General features: G+C 29.3%; 2 protein-coding genes across 17 annotated transcripts in view; both read left to right on the top strand.

Annotated features, from left to right (window-relative positions):
• The first annotated feature begins 170 nt into the window (after nucleotides 1-170).
• Nucleotides 171-7,294, top strand: LOC122565619 (AP-3 complex subunit delta-1). 2 transcript variants are annotated; one of them, XM_043721752.1, is made up of 14 exons: nucleotides 171-490; nucleotides 602-697; nucleotides 774-902; nucleotides 1,323-1,733; nucleotides 2,175-2,248; nucleotides 2,539-2,982; nucleotides 3,060-3,287; nucleotides 3,363-3,525; nucleotides 3,633-3,815; nucleotides 4,086-4,470; nucleotides 4,546-4,814; nucleotides 4,932-5,504; nucleotides 5,672-6,097; nucleotides 6,191-7,294. In XM_043721752.1, the coding sequence occupies exons 1-14, from the start codon at nucleotides 395-397 to the stop codon at nucleotides 6,281-6,283; spliced, it is 3,570 nt and encodes a 1,189-aa protein (XP_043577687.1). In that variant the 5' UTR covers nucleotides 171-394; the 3' UTR covers nucleotides 6,284-7,294. The 2 variants fall into 2 exon arrangements, with proteins under 2 accessions (XP_043577687.1, XP_043577688.1); XM_043721753.1 differs by lacking the exon at nucleotides 2,175-2,248 and adding an exon at nucleotides 1,898-1,971.
• Nucleotides 7,295-8,449: 1,155 nt separating this feature from the next.
• The window catches only part of LOC122565939 (E3 ubiquitin-protein ligase MIB1), a 674,113-nt gene continuing 666,979 nt past the window's right edge, over nucleotides 8,450-15,583 (top strand). For 14 of the 15 annotated variants that reach the window (XR_006316336.1, XM_043722497.1, XM_043722498.1 and 11 more), the window contains exons 1-8: nucleotides 8,572-8,767; nucleotides 9,332-9,679; nucleotides 9,768-9,968; nucleotides 10,090-10,209; nucleotides 10,297-10,626; nucleotides 10,716-10,863; nucleotides 10,944-11,185; nucleotides 11,329-11,526. Coding sequence is in view for 14 of the 15 variants with exons in the window: in XM_043722497.1 (XP_043578432.1) it covers nucleotides 8,666-8,767; nucleotides 9,332-9,679; nucleotides 9,768-9,968; nucleotides 10,090-10,209; nucleotides 10,297-10,626; nucleotides 10,716-10,863; nucleotides 10,944-11,185; nucleotides 11,329-11,526 (1,689 nt within the window). In the remaining variant the exon portion in view is untranslated. Of the gene's footprint in view, nucleotides 8,542-8,571; nucleotides 8,768-9,331; nucleotides 9,680-9,767; nucleotides 9,969-10,089; nucleotides 10,210-10,296; nucleotides 10,627-10,715; nucleotides 10,864-10,943; nucleotides 11,186-11,328; nucleotides 11,527-15,583 lie in introns of those variants that run through there. The other variant, XM_043722487.1, reaches the window with a different exon arrangement.

Below are 15,583 nucleotides of genomic sequence, written 5' to 3'. Positions count from 1 at the left end.
TCTAAACTTGACATTAAATATAGAATCATTTTGATTTAGTGCGCTTTATATTTTTGTATTAAATAACCAATCGAAATAAACGGTTTGTAACTAGCAAATTTGCAATTTTACAATATTTAGGAATTTTATATTTAGAAAATTTTGTATACGATGAACGAATTGTTGAGTGGTTTGTCTATTTGTGACAATTCTTAGGTTTGATCGCTGTGGGACTTTCTTATCTGCCGATCTGTCAAAAAATGTAAATGTAAGACTGTGATTGAAGTTTAAGGTTTCTAACATACGGTAATGCAATCGGAGCAAGTTATCCGATTAAGTCGGAATATTAGGCGGATGTAGAAGGAAAGCTTTTAAGTGATACTGGGAATATACTATTTATTTTTTAAATGCCATTATGGCTTTGCGTAAAGTAAAAGGAAACTTTGAACGTATGTTCGATAAAAATCTCACCGATTTAGTACGTGGAATTAGGAACAATAAAGAAAATGAGGTAAATTTGTAATTACGTTTGGCATATTACTTTCAAATATTTATTACAGACATAACCTTAGTCGAATTATTAATACATATTTTCATTTAAATATGTATCATATTGTTGTAGGCAAAATATATTGCACAATGTATAGAAGAAATTAAACAAGAATTGCGACAAGATAATGTAGCAGTCAAAGCAAATGCTGTAGCAAAGCTAACATATGTAAGTTTCAGATGTATATAATTTGTCACTAGATACATTTTAACATTATTAATATAATATGTTTTAATTTGTTTAGCTTCAAATGTTAGGGTATGATATTAGCTGGGCTGGTTTCAACATAATCGAGGTGATGTCATCTGCAAAATTTACATATAAACGAATTGGATATTTGGCGGCAAGTCAAAGTTTTCATGCAGATACAGAAGTATGACATTATTCGACAATTGAGATAAAATTTAAGTTTTTAAGAAATCTGATAAACATTCGACATACTCTGCTAAATCAGACATATATTTCATTTTGCAAATTCATTTTTTTTCGTAATTTTTTGTGAACAGATATGATAAAATATGCATTTGAAGAATTTTCATGATGTATATTTATTAAATTAATATTGTATTCTATTTTGATCAATATTATATTACAATGGATATTTTGTTATTTAAGTACATGAAAGTAACACTGCATGAATATCTATAATTTATATTATATGTAAGTAAACAGTAATTATTTCGTAAGTTCTGTTATGACATATAAAGAAGATTTGTCAGGTTTCTAAAGATTCTGAATTAGTACAGAATAATTAAATCAATTTTGACAAATACAAAGTGTTGATTCATTGCAGCTGTTGATGTTAACTACCAATATGATTCGCAAAGATTTAAATAGTCAAAACCAGTATGATGCTGGTTTAGCTCTGAGTGGTCTGTCTTGCTTCATAAGTTCAGATCTTGCACGTGATTTAGTTAATGATATAATGACATTATTAACATCTACAAAGCCGTATCTGCGCAAGAAAGCTGTACTAATGATGTACAAAGTCTTCTTACGATTTCCAGAGGCCTTGCGGCCTGCATTTCCTAGATTGAAAGAAAAGTTGGAAGATCCTGATAGTGGTGTACAAAGTGCTGCTGTTAATGTAGTTTGTGAATTGGCAAGAAAAAATCCAAAAAACTATCTAAGTTTAGCACCTGTTTTTTTCAAACTTATGACTACATCCACCAACAATTGGATGCTGATAAAAATTATTAAGTTGGTAAGTGAATATTAGCTTTTAGTCTTATATCAACAAAGTGAAACAGATTAATGAAGATATAGGCTCATTGTTATAATTAATGAATATTTCTATCCATACATATATATGTATACACATACGTTGAACATGAGCCAAATAATATTGGTCTTGTTTCACATGCTCAGTTCTCCACTATAACACTGATTGAGCCGAAAATGGGTCGGCGACTTACTCAACCACTAATTGACCTGATTTCAAGGTTTTCATATTAGTTGATCATCTTTTTGTTACCAAAATATAGTAAATTATAGACATTAGCTGTAGTATGCATTAGTAGCTTGTATTCATTTCTAATATGTATTCACGAATGATTACGTTACATGTTGTAAAGTGTAAACTATGTTTAGCAATATTCATATGTTAAATATCATCATATTTCTTAGATTGCAATTATATTTCCAGTTTGGCGCATTGACACCTCTAGAACCTAGGCTTGGCAAAAAATTAATAGAACCCCTTACAAATTTGATACACAGGTATTTCATGTATTTTTGTCTAAATGTAAACCAATATATTGGGTTTGCAGGTTTGTTCACTGCTTGCGGAATAGTTTAATATTTTCTGCTCCTAACATGGAAAATTTATTTAGATATTTATTTTCTTTTAAGTTTTTTTATTCATATTTCTTTGTCATTAAATAAATCCTAAATGATAAATTATGTAATTTATTGTATTTTGCAATTTAATTTTTCAAATGATTAATTAGTTATATAATTATTATAATCGTGTAATGTTATATTAATTGTATGATATTACTGGTTTTTAGTACATCTGCAATGTCCCTACTATATGAATGTATAAATACAGTAATAGCTGTATTAATTTCAATTTCATCTGGTATGCCAAACCATTCTGATTCAATACAGTTATGTGTTCAAAAATTGAGGATATTGATAGAGGATTCTGATCAAAATTTAAAATATTTGGGATTGTTAGCAATGTCGAAAATTTTAAAAACTCATCCAAAAAGTGTACAAGCTCACAAAGATCTTATAATGCAATGCTTGGATGATAAAGATGAAAGTATAAGATTGCGTGCCTTGGATTTACTATATGGAATGGTTTCAAAAAAGAATTTAATGGAGATAGTTAAAAAGTTAATGGTGCATATGGATAAAGCTGAAGGCACTGCTTACAGAGATGAATTACTCTCAAAAATTATTCAGATATGTTCACAGAATAATTACCAATTTGTTACTTATTTTGAATGGTAAAGTGATCACCAAGATCATATTTGTTAAAATATATTATATTTTACATTTACATAATATTTATTCACATTTATAGGTACATATCTGTATTGGTTGAACTTACAAGAATGGAAGGTACCAAACATGGACCATTAGTAGCAACTCAATTACTTGATGTAGCAATTCGTGTCCAAGCTATACGAAAATATGCAGTTCAACAATGTGCCTTATTGCTAGAAAATTCATACCTTTTAACAGGTCAACCAAGAGCAACAATGTCTGAAGTTTTATACGCTGCTGCATGGATTTGTGGAGAATTTTCTAGGTATTCTATAATATAGTCTCTGACTTGTATTACTTTTCTGCTTAAAATGTAATTGATAATATATTACATTAACAGTGAACTAGAGGATCCTATAGCAACATTACAATCAATGTTACGATCACAAGCTTCCAGTTTACCAGGACATATTCAAGCCGTTTATGTTCATAATATTTTAAAACTTGCAACAGCAACATTATGTGAAGCTGTAAAAGATGGAGATACAGAGACTATGGAACAGGTAAAATAATCTGCAAATACCAAAATTATTATTTATCTAATTATTAATGTATTGTATTAAATGATGTCCATTTCAGAATTATACATAAATTTTGTTGTATTTTATAGATTTTTGCACTGAAAGATAAAATAGCTACATTTGTATGCAGCGGGGATTTAGAAGTTCAAGAAAGGTCTAGTTCCGTATTGGTTTTACTTGAATGTTTAAAAGAAAGTCCTGATTTGGCAGAAGAATTAATGGAAGCATTTGAAGGAGAGCTTAATCCTGTTGCGCCAAAAGCACAAAGAAAGGTAATTATTATTTATATGTTTTCATATAATTTTATTAGTCAAGATTTCCTTGATTTTTTTCGAAAAACACATTCTATAAAATCATATCATTGTTATTAATTTCCTGTGTATTGATTTTTTATATTTTTTTCACACATTTTATGTATTGAATGTAATGTTTAAATTGATATTAGAAGATGCTTGTTTTTTTATTGTTAGCAGAAATAAACTATAAAATAATTATTTTATAAAGGTAATTATTATTTATATACATTATCTTACTTTGTTTAGGTGCCAATTCCTGAGGATCTGGATTTAGATTCATGGATCAATGATCCACCATCAGAAAGTTCAGATTCAGAAGATCAAGATATGAATGATATTTTCGTTAAGACGGAGAAAATGAACGATTCCTATCCTAAACGAGAATTTAATGAACCATCAGCAGAGGAACTTCAAAAACGACGTGAAGCTAGAAAATTAGAACAACAAAACAATCCACATTATTTAAAAGGCACATTCAAGAATTCCACATCATATCATAACTCATCAAATATTTATGAGGAGTTTGAAAACATTCCTGTAACGGAATTAGATATTCCAGTTTCTTTAAAAATTACGAATAATCATAAAAGATACAAAGTACATGGCAAGAAGAAGAAGAAGACTAAGAAAAGTATGTTTAAATCTTGCATGTATATGCGCTCATGATAATTATATTATCTTAAACTGTAAACATTACGATCTTTAGGTAAGAAGCCTACTTCAGAAGATGAACAAGATGATATTTATCCTATTCAAGTGGTGAATACTGGGATTGGTGAATTACCACCAGGTGCAGAATTAAGTGATAGCGATGACTATGACCATGTGGATGTAAATGACCCACATAGAGCCTTAAATATTGATTTGGATCTACCTTTGAGGGATGATGAAAGATTACCTGTATCAGAACATAGAGTTAATGAAAATAATTTAGTTCAAGAAACTACTGAATCTAAAGGAAAGAAAAAGGAAAAAGTAATATGTTTCTTCTTTTGTTTAAAAAGTTATAATATATTAAATATAAATTTTATTTTTAATAAAGAAGTTATTAGTTCAAAATTAAATATAGTTTTGTTATATTTTGTTTATTAGGGGCATAAAAAATCAAAGAAGAAAGTTAAAGAAGTTAAAGGAAAACGTTATGACAATCAGTTACAACTTACTGATATGTGGTTAGAAAATAATACTTCCACAGGAAATATTCAGCCACCTGTTGCTAATGAATATACGGAGGTTTTCAGTGAAAAAGAATCAGAATGGAAAGATGCTAAACGGAAGAAGTCAAAAAGTCAAGAAAAGCATAAAAAAACGGACGAGGACTTGAAGCATAGAAAATCAAAAAGATCGAAAATTAAAAAAGAATCTTTAAAAAAATCTTCAGATTATGAAGAAACGGCTGGAATCTCGACACCGTCTAAAGAAATATTACCAGATTTAAGATATAATTTTTCAAATTCTGAAGATAATACAATTTTAGAACCAGTTACTTCGTATGAAGAATTAGCTAAAAATAAAGTGCTATCTATAGCATACGAATTGAAACAAGTTCCTCACGAGTCAAATAAATTAGTTGCGTCAATACTCATTACGAATAATTGTCAGAAGCTTGTAAAGGAATTAGTTTTTGATGTTCCAGATACATCGTCATTGAGATTAATGAGAAATGTAAGTTAATATGTACAATGAAGAAACGAAGCAAAAACTGTATAATTTCACAACTGAGTATATTATTTCTTACTTTGATAATTGCTATTTCTTACGTTATGTACGATATTTAACTGGCGTGGCAACAAAATAAAGAATTAATTTTAATAAATATGCTATTCTTTCAGATTGGAGATGAATTTGGTATAAAACTGCCATTTCAACTGTCTCCACAAGCCAGTAAAGAAACACAGTTTACTATTTTAATCTCAGATGTAACATTTGCTCAGAGGTTGAGAGGCACGCTTACATATATGTTAGAAAGCAAAGAAAGTACATTGCAAGAGAAACTTGACTTTACTATGCATTTAACTTGCAGTAAGTTCATGGTCGGCCATCTTTCACATAAGGATATATTAACAGAATTACTTAAAAGTGGTCAACTTGTATACAAAGTTAGGAAAGAAATTGTCCTTTCTCAAGATTTTGATGTTATTTTAAATCTAATTTGTTGTAAATGTAACCTTACACTCGTGGAACAAATCAATGATACTGCATCTTTATATGGACACTCTTTGAAAGGACATCATGTGTGCCTTTTATTAAAGTATAATGTAAGGCAAATATATTTTACTTCTTAACATTTAGCATTAATAGTGATTTTAATAAAACAATAAATGTAACAAAAATATAATTTTCTCTTATAGAAGTCATCAGGCAATTTGGTAATTGAAGGTAAAGGTGACAATAACACGTTATTGTCAGGAATTGGAGAAGAAATTTTAAGGATTCTAACATAATATTGAAATAAACTGAAGTGTCCGTATTTTATGAGTCCTATCCTCATTCATTGCAGCCGTGTTCATTGCATAACTCAATAGTAAAATGAACATTCTATATTATATATATAAAATAATGGCTATAGAAATCGTATCCGCAAACTTATCAAATATTTTCAGAAAAAGATCTTATCTAAACTTTACATCTAATTTAGGTAAACAAATTTCTAACATATGCATGTAAACATACACATGTATGTGTATAAATAGACACATGTATAATTATCTATATGTGTATGTAAGATAAAGTTTTAAGAAGAGGGAAGAGAGATTTACTATCAGAAATTGAAGACATCAGAAAGGAAGTAGTTTATTTTATTTGCATGCAATTTCAGTTTATGAACTCAAGTGCAATAATAACGTAGTAGATTATAAAATGAAATATTTATTTTAATAAACTTTATCATTTAACTTCAAATAGAAGTTTCAAATCGAGAAGTTTCTGTGTAATTTACTATATGTAAATATTACATATTAATGACAATTTTCTTAAAAATTAGTCATGTTTCATATTAATATAAATAAAACATGTTTGTATAGCTCAGAATATTGAAATACTAAACTATTTTACCAAAGTGAAGGAGAAGTATAATAAACTTTTTATGTGAAATATTATTTGTAAGAATATTCATCTGTAAAGTAATCCAAAATATCTTAATAAATTAAAAATATTGTATATTAAAAATTAACTACTTATACACTGATATCTTCAATTTTGTGTTTATTGAAGGATTAATATCATAATTATATTGTTGAACTACTGATTAAACTGTAAAATACATCATGGATACTCGCGACTCGTGTGAATGTACATCGATGTTTCTCAGCGGAGTGTATACTTTCTTCATGTAATGACTTTGTAATATCAATAATTTAATACACATAAGGTTTTATGATAAGCATATAAATATGCAATATAGTAACACATGGAACACCAAATGTAAATAGCCAATACTTGTATGCTACAAACAATATCTTTATTTTAAATATCTTCCAAAAATTAATCTCATTTACGTAAAAAGACGTTCTATAAGAAAGTAATTTAATTTTACATTACTCCTCTCTATATTAACATTAAACTTATGATTTGAAGTTATAAACAATAAATAAGTGCTGATGAATAATTGAAAAAATATTAACAGCATAAATGCCAGTAAATGATTTATAAAAATTGGAATTAATATCTTAGCCTTTAGACAGATTTAAACCGCGAGGAATAGAAATATTGTGTATCAATAATATGAATATTGAACTTCTTGCTTTAAATACTTTTTCTTTAAGTGTAAATTTTTGAACTGTTATTTTTTTTATTGCTATTTTTGAAAACAAATTTTCATGTTCTGTTGTAATAACATTTACTGTGCCAAAAAAAGATTAATCAATAACAACTTCGTCCTTCAAACATATAATAGTGTGAAAATATATTTAAGCCAAATAACTTTTTGTTTCCTTTTTGCATTTATATATAATACTAAATATACTATTAGTTTACGAAGATTATTGACATCATGTTTTACATCGATTGTAGTTTATGTATACTGATGTTTATAAAAAAAAATATTCGTTTTTACGAATAATAATGATCTGTTAAATTTATTCATAAAAATTGTCTTACTCTTTGTACTTGATATATATAAAAATATAGATTTTATCTTTGAAAATATGTTTTATTAAAAGAGATATAAAAATCATACTTTTTATATGATATTTATTTAATTATATTTACTTATAATTTAATTTTTTGTGTGGGGTAAATGTTTCAATTTATAAGTGAGCATTAATTTTGTTTTAAGTATTACAATGTATCTTTTTTATTGATAATTAAATATATAGAAAATATGATATAAATCTTTAAACAATCAAAATAAAGCTCAGAAATTGTAAACATTGACATTGCTCAGTTTTTTTTTTAATGAAATTGGATTTAATGATTTTTTTGTATTTATTTATAATTCTCAATGAGAATTGATTGTAAAATTCATCCAAATAAAAAAAAAAGAATGATATTTTTCGTGATACATGTAGTATCATAAAATTCCCTAGATTTGCAATTTTGTTGCATGAAATATATTCAGCTGATGAAATGTATTCAGTATGATATACTATAATATATTCAGTTGATTCAACTTATATAGCAACAGAAGTTTAGGTTATTATATAATAATATTATAAAATAAATATTTTTAAGATCCGATGGATGAGTTGCATTCACATAAAAGGTTGGTATAACATGTTTTGACATTAGTTTAATATGGCGGTATTTTTTAGTGTTAGTGCATGGTAAGAGTATCGCGTTCTTTAATATTTTCGTGTTATTAATTGAAATTTTGTTGCCAATGAATTATGGAGGCTGGTGCGAGTACCGGTACTCGTACAACGCGATTTATGATGGAGGGTGTCGGAGCTCGAGTCATCCGTGGACCCGAATGGAAGTGGGGTAAACAGGTTAGTAAAGAGGTTAACTGGTTTTAATATAATTTTTAATTAAGATATTATATTACATTTGTGAAGAATGCTATTTTAAAGACAGGATTCACATTTTTCTATTTATATTTTCACATAACATACGATATATATTTCATTTTTTTATAATATTGCATGTCCGTTAAGGTTATTGCATCATACTTAATATTCGTTTAATTTATTGTTGGAAAGCTTTTATGTATATTTATTATGTTCTATATATAGTTTATTAATATAGTTTTAGTAATTTACTTTATTAAAACATTTTGTATAATTATGTTATATATGTATATAAGATTGCAAATTTAGTTCTTATGTTTTGATTTACTTTGTTTTGTATACATTATTTTCTTTTGTCGTAATTAATTTTCATGCACTTTAAACGATAAGAACTATTTTTAATTTGTCTTGTTTTTGTTTTAATAATCTTGAAAATGTATTTCATTCTTTTTTGAGATATAAATAGACTATTACTATTGAGTTTCTTCTATGTTAATGTGTTTATGGTCATAAATATGTTTTAAGTATAATTTTTCAATATGACAGGACGGAGGAGAAGGTCATGTAGGAACTGTTAGAAATTTTGAATCTCCAGAAGAAGTAGTTGTTGTTTGGGACAATGGTACAGCAGCTAATTATCGATGTTCTGGTGCATTTGATCTTCGAATTTTGGATTCAGCTCCAACTGGTGTAAAACATGATGGAACAATGTGTGATACGTGTAGACAACAACCAATTTTTGGAATTCGTTGGAAATGTGCAGAATGTGGGAATTATGATCTTTGTTCTATTTGTTATCACGGAGACAAGCATCACTTAAGACATAGATTTTATCGTATAGCAACACCTGGAAGTGAAAGAGTATTATTGGAGCCACGACGTAAAAGCAAAAAGGTATTAATTCACTTCCTTAAATGTTATATTAGTATCATCATCATTATTATAATAGTAATATAACTTATCTTTTTATATATGATGTTAGATTGCAATTCGTGGTATATTTCCTGGTGCCAGAGTTGTAAGAGGTGTTGATTGGCAGTGGGAAGATCAAGATGGTGGAAATGGTCGAAGAGGTAAAGTTAATGAAATTCAAGATTGGTCTGCAGCTAGTCCACGTTCAGCAGCCTATGTTATATGGGATAATGGTGCCAAAAATTTATATCGCGTTGGTTTTGAAGGAATGGTTAGTTTAAAAGATAAATTATTAAGTACTGTCATAAATCAGACATAGCTATGTGAATTAGGAGAGTAAGTATATATATTTAAAGAATAATATGGACAATTAGTGATTGTTAATGTTTCAGGCGGATTTAAAAGTTGTTAATGATGCTAAAGGTCAAACAGTTTACAGATATCATTTACCACTATTAGGTGAACAGGGTCCAGGTCGCACTGGCGCCCATGGATTACAAATTGGAGATCAGGTGATCAGTGAACATCATGATTATTATAAAACAATATAATCAAATTTCTAAAAATAAAAGTAATAAATAAAGCTGTTTATTTCGTAGGTTAATGTTGATTTGGAATTAGAAATCGTACAATCGTTACAACACGGGCATGGTGGTTGGACGGATGGTATGTTTGAGTGTCTTGGTACTACAGGGACTGTTGTTGGTATTGATGAAGATCACGATATTGTTGTGTCCTACCCAAGTGGTAATCGATGGACCTTCAACCCTGCTGTATTGACAAAAGTACAAATACCAGTCCCTGTTACTAGTTCAAGTTCTGACAACCAAACATTTGCGGTCGGTGATTTGGTACAAATATGTAACGATATAGAAAAAATAAAACGACTTCAACGAGGTCATGGTGAATGGGCTGAAGCAATGGCACCGGTACATCATATTTAAAATTCTCTAGAATATAGATTTTAGAAAAATACAAATTAATTTTAAATACATGTATAATATTTATGTTTTTATAGACTATGGGAAAGATTGGTAGAGTTTTGCAAATTTATCACGATGGGGATTTAAAAGTAGAAGTTTGTAGTACATCTTGGACATATAATCCTCAAGCAGTTACCAAAGTTGCAAGTAGTGATGGTAGTGTACCAGGAAATAGCAGCGGTGGTATGTTTAAAATGTGTTTAATTTATTTGCATCATTTCCTAAAATTTGAAAGAGAAATTAACATTTTTTAACTTTTTCAGAACGTCTATCAGCGTTGTTAAAAAAATTGTTTGAAACACATGTTTCGAGCGATGTTAATGAAGAGTTAGTAAAAACCGCTGCGAATGGTGATGCAGTTAAATGCGAAGAATGTTTAAAGAGACCTGAAGCTGATGTGAATGGCGTATTTTCGGGTCATACTGCTTTACAAGCGGCAAGTCAAAATGGTCACCTAGAAGTCATTAAAATTCTCCTCCGTTATAAAGCAGATGTTGAAATTGAGGTAAGAAGAGAAATAAGATTTTTTAATTTATTATTATTTTAAGAATAATCTATGCAATATATATATTATTATTGGAAGGTTATGTATTTAAGAATACTTCATTATTAGGTATATTGAAAGTAAACGATTTATGATACATTTAGGATAAAGATGGAGATAGAGCTGTACATCACGCAGCATTCGGAGATGAACCAGGCGTAATGGCATTATTAGCTGGTGCTGGAGCTGATTTGAATGCTAGAAATAAAAGACGCCAAACTGCCCTCCATATCGCGGTTAATAAAGGACATGCCGGTGTAGTGCGCACGTTATTGGAGTTGGGATGTCATCCAAGTTTGCAGGTAAGTAATAATATGTATTTTTACATTATATCCTTTCCAATATGTATATTTTTACACACATTTCCTTTTCGATATATTTGTTTCTATATACATTTTCTTATGTATATAAGTTTAGTATAGGACTTTTAAATTTCTTTACGAAACTTTAATTGATTTAAAAGTAAAAATATTATCGAGCAATATTAATAGATTTAATATTATAATTGGAGAGATTAATATTAAATATTGTTAATACTTTTAATTAAATTTATATATTATAGTAGTGACTTATTGATTAATATAAGTCTCTTTTAGCTTTTGGAAATTACATTACTTGCACTATAATATATTAGTAAATCTATTGTTTCTTGTGTAATAATTTCGGTAAAATAAAGAAAATTAAAAATACAATATATTGATATTTTAATTCAATATATACACTTTTCTTATTATTAATATATATATAGAGTGATTATTGGAGATGGAGTTGTATTTCTAGAGTAGGATATACATAATATGGATATTGGGCAGTCATTCTTAATAATCACTCTTTATGATAGATTTACACAATATTTTTATTTCGATGCTATTACATTTGAATAAATTGCAATCTTAAAAGTTTACTTATTATTTGATTTCTAATTGTTTTTATTAAATTTCATTACGATATGGTATATACATTATATCTATAAAATTCTGATAAAAAAAGAGAATTGTAATTTTAGAAATATTTTAAGATGAATTATTTACGATTACGTTACTTCTCAGTGATTTATAACAATATGGATTCACTTTTCTTTCCTTATATTTAGCTTCTTATGTACTTACATTTTCATTCGATTGTTTATCTATTAGTTTAAGCATTTCGAAAAGTTTTGATTCGTAACTAACCTTTTTGAATTTCAATCATAGTATAATTTTAATATCAAATATTTCAGATTTTATTACATTGTTTCTTTTTCATTCATTATTTTTAATTACACAAATAGAACGTATTTTCACAATGTTTTCTTTAACATTAACGAATTTTCGATTTTATTATTATTATACATCAGAAGTTATCTATAAGTTCATTGTATTTTCTAGAATTTAGTATACGGACCTTGTGACTTGGTTTTTGATTACCTGCTCTTATTTTTGTTATGATTTATTTGAATTTTAGGGAGTTGATATTATTGTTATCGTATTATCTCATTCTTCTATATGTTTTCGGTACTGTTACTAATTAATAGCGAAATTTATCGCGTTGCACTTATTTGTTTAAAATAGTGCAATTATTTTAAATCTAATTACGATAGAGCTTATAGCATTATATTATTATAATTTTATTTGCATTCGAACAATAGAAACATTTCGCAAACTATTAACTAATTATTATTTAAAGTAAGTAAAAGTAATGTTTAACATAAATTTTTGTTAACAACTTCTGAAGCATAAAACGTTAACTTTTACGTTTATCTAACGATTAATTAAGAAAATATAATTCCTGTTTATTTTATATAAGTAGTAATATATTGAATATCACGTAGATTACCTATGATTTATATAATTTACGGAAAAATGAATTTATACTTTTAGACACGAGCGATCGTTATTTAAAATTTCAATAATATATACTTCTTATATCATTGAACCTATAAAAACATACATATACATATGTATGTGTCGTACGTGTTTCGTTATTGTTAATTCGAAAAATCTCTTACATATGGAACATTCAGTATGGTTATTTAATTTTTTATTCCGCTAGTGGGCAATTTCGCGTGTCTACTGCGAATTTTTCTACCTCAGCTTAATTACTCAGTCTCCGAAACCATAAGGTCGTCGTTGTCATCGCCGTCGTTGTCGTCGTCATCGTCGTGCACGGACAGAGTTCCACGTACGAATGTGAATTAGTGTTAATTCACCTTTGTTACATGGGTATCTCCTCATTTGCAGGAGACTTAATTAATTCAGTTATCTGCCTGGAGGAAGCCTCGAATTCCACCTGCGTTACGAGTGTCGCAGGATTGTGTTTGAGAATACGTGTTGCGCATAATCAAGCCCCGCTCTCTGTACATTCGGTGTCCGGGCAATGGGGTATAACACCGAGAATTTCTATTTTCCTTCGAAACAATTCAAACCTGAAGACAACTGGGAGCGTTTTCTGCGATAAACAACACTTACGTGCTTCGAATACGCTCTCGAGGATCGACTTCCCCTTTTGTTTCTCGCATTTTTCCCCTTCCAGATAATACTGTCCTTCCTGTCTATCTCGAGCCACTATCATAACACGAAACGTTTTAAGAACTCGAAACGGAGGAACGATACGCACGCTCGGTTCCAGATGAAATTTTGCATAGAACACGATTTTCCGACACCAAGTTACGCGGCTTTATACTTAAGAAGCTTGTACACTACCGCTTAAGAGTTTTCGCACGCTCGGTTATTTTCTTCGCGTCATATCTATTTTTGCGCTTACCAGGATTTATTAACGTCTCGTTTTAAGTCTAGCGCAATTCTCTTCGGATTTATAAAGGCTCTCGGTTTTAATCTTACCCTAGATCTTGTCCTGAATCTGATGTTGAAGCACGAGCCTTGCCGGCATTCAACGAGGTCTTGCTTAGAACTAATCTCGAACTCGCTTAGAACTTTAACTTATTTTCGTGTATCTGCGAGCCGAATGTACATTCCTGCATTCCATCTTAGCTTCTTGCACGGATCCACTCACATACAAGTACAAACTTGCTTCTTTAAGTGAATGATCAACGTAAGCCTGTATAAACTCCTTGATAATTTCAAAGGAATATTTACGTGGTTTTGATATTTCAAAGAATACTTTCTATCGTATCGATCAAGTGTCTGCGATAAAACGTAGCGGTATGTTCACTTAATACGTTATAATTTTAATCAGTTAGTAACAGGCAACTTTAACCATCGTTACAAAATTTTTGTTGAAAATGAATTCCAATATAGAGGAATGACACTACGAGGAGTTATAGCTTGCGCAGAAAGAGTTATTTTGCAGACTCTTTAATCATTCAAGAGTTTCCTTCGTGTTCGTATTCTTCTAAATTTTTAGAATCTTGGAAGTTAAGTCGTTGAGGCTCGAACCTCGTCGAGAGGATTCATTAAACGGGCATATTAGAGATTCTTTGAAACGCCAGCACACTAGCAATTACAATAAATTATTGCAAAACCTTGTGTTCGTATAACGCTCTTTTCACAGGTAAGGAAAGTAATTAAGAAAGTTAGGTAATGCGTCCTCTCATTTTCATAATCACCGCGCGAAATGGTATAAATTAACAGTAAACGTAAATCAAGGACGTTTTTAAGGGCTGCGGGTTGATCAGTTAGCTGCAATATACCAAGTTTATATAAGGCGTACGATTTTTTTAAGAACTTGTTTACATCTCTCTGAAACAAGAACATTTTAAAGATCTTTCACTCGAAGCATCGTTCTTTCGCAAATTTTCCATCAGATCAGCCGAATTTTTACTCTCGAAGCTTCGAACGATCTAAACTATATAGTAAAAATATGGGGAATTGTTATTGTCATATGGGATTGAATGATTCCAACTAGTCGTCGAAGATAGAAAAGTGAAAATATCCCAAGAAATGCGAGAAATTATCTGGAAGCTTGCAAGAAGATTGTCTACCAAACATATAATGCTGGCAAAAAATAATCCTTATTTTTGTAATTTTCTACTCTTACCCCTTGAAATCCTCTATTCACGAATCTCACGTTCTTCTAACATGGGACTGAATCATTTGGAGTTGTGACGCTTTTGAAATACACGCGCGAATTGCCAATGAAGTAAAATTAAATAGTTTCAAGTTGTATGTGCACTGTACGGTTGTCTGACGTATAATACGTTTATACGAGATTTCCGCAAACGTTCAAACACTTTGTACAGATGCGAATAGATCGATATTTTTATTCGCCGACGAATGTTGTCGCACGATCGAATCGTTGCTTGGTTAATCGAAAAGTAGACAATCGTGGTGCTAAAGGGAGTCATTATAATTTACGTGGAAGCGTATAAATTCGAACTAATGACGACTAATCGTTTCGTAGAAACCATATTTTCCCATGGCG

Source organism: Bombus pyrosoma, linkage group LG3 (genome assembly GCF_014825855.1).
Source record: "Bombus pyrosoma isolate SC7728 linkage group LG3, ASM1482585v1, whole genome shotgun sequence".
NCBI lineage: Eukaryota > Metazoa > Arthropoda > Insecta > Hymenoptera > Apidae > Bombus > Bombus pyrosoma.
This window is presented reverse-complemented; position numbering and strand designations above follow the sequence as displayed.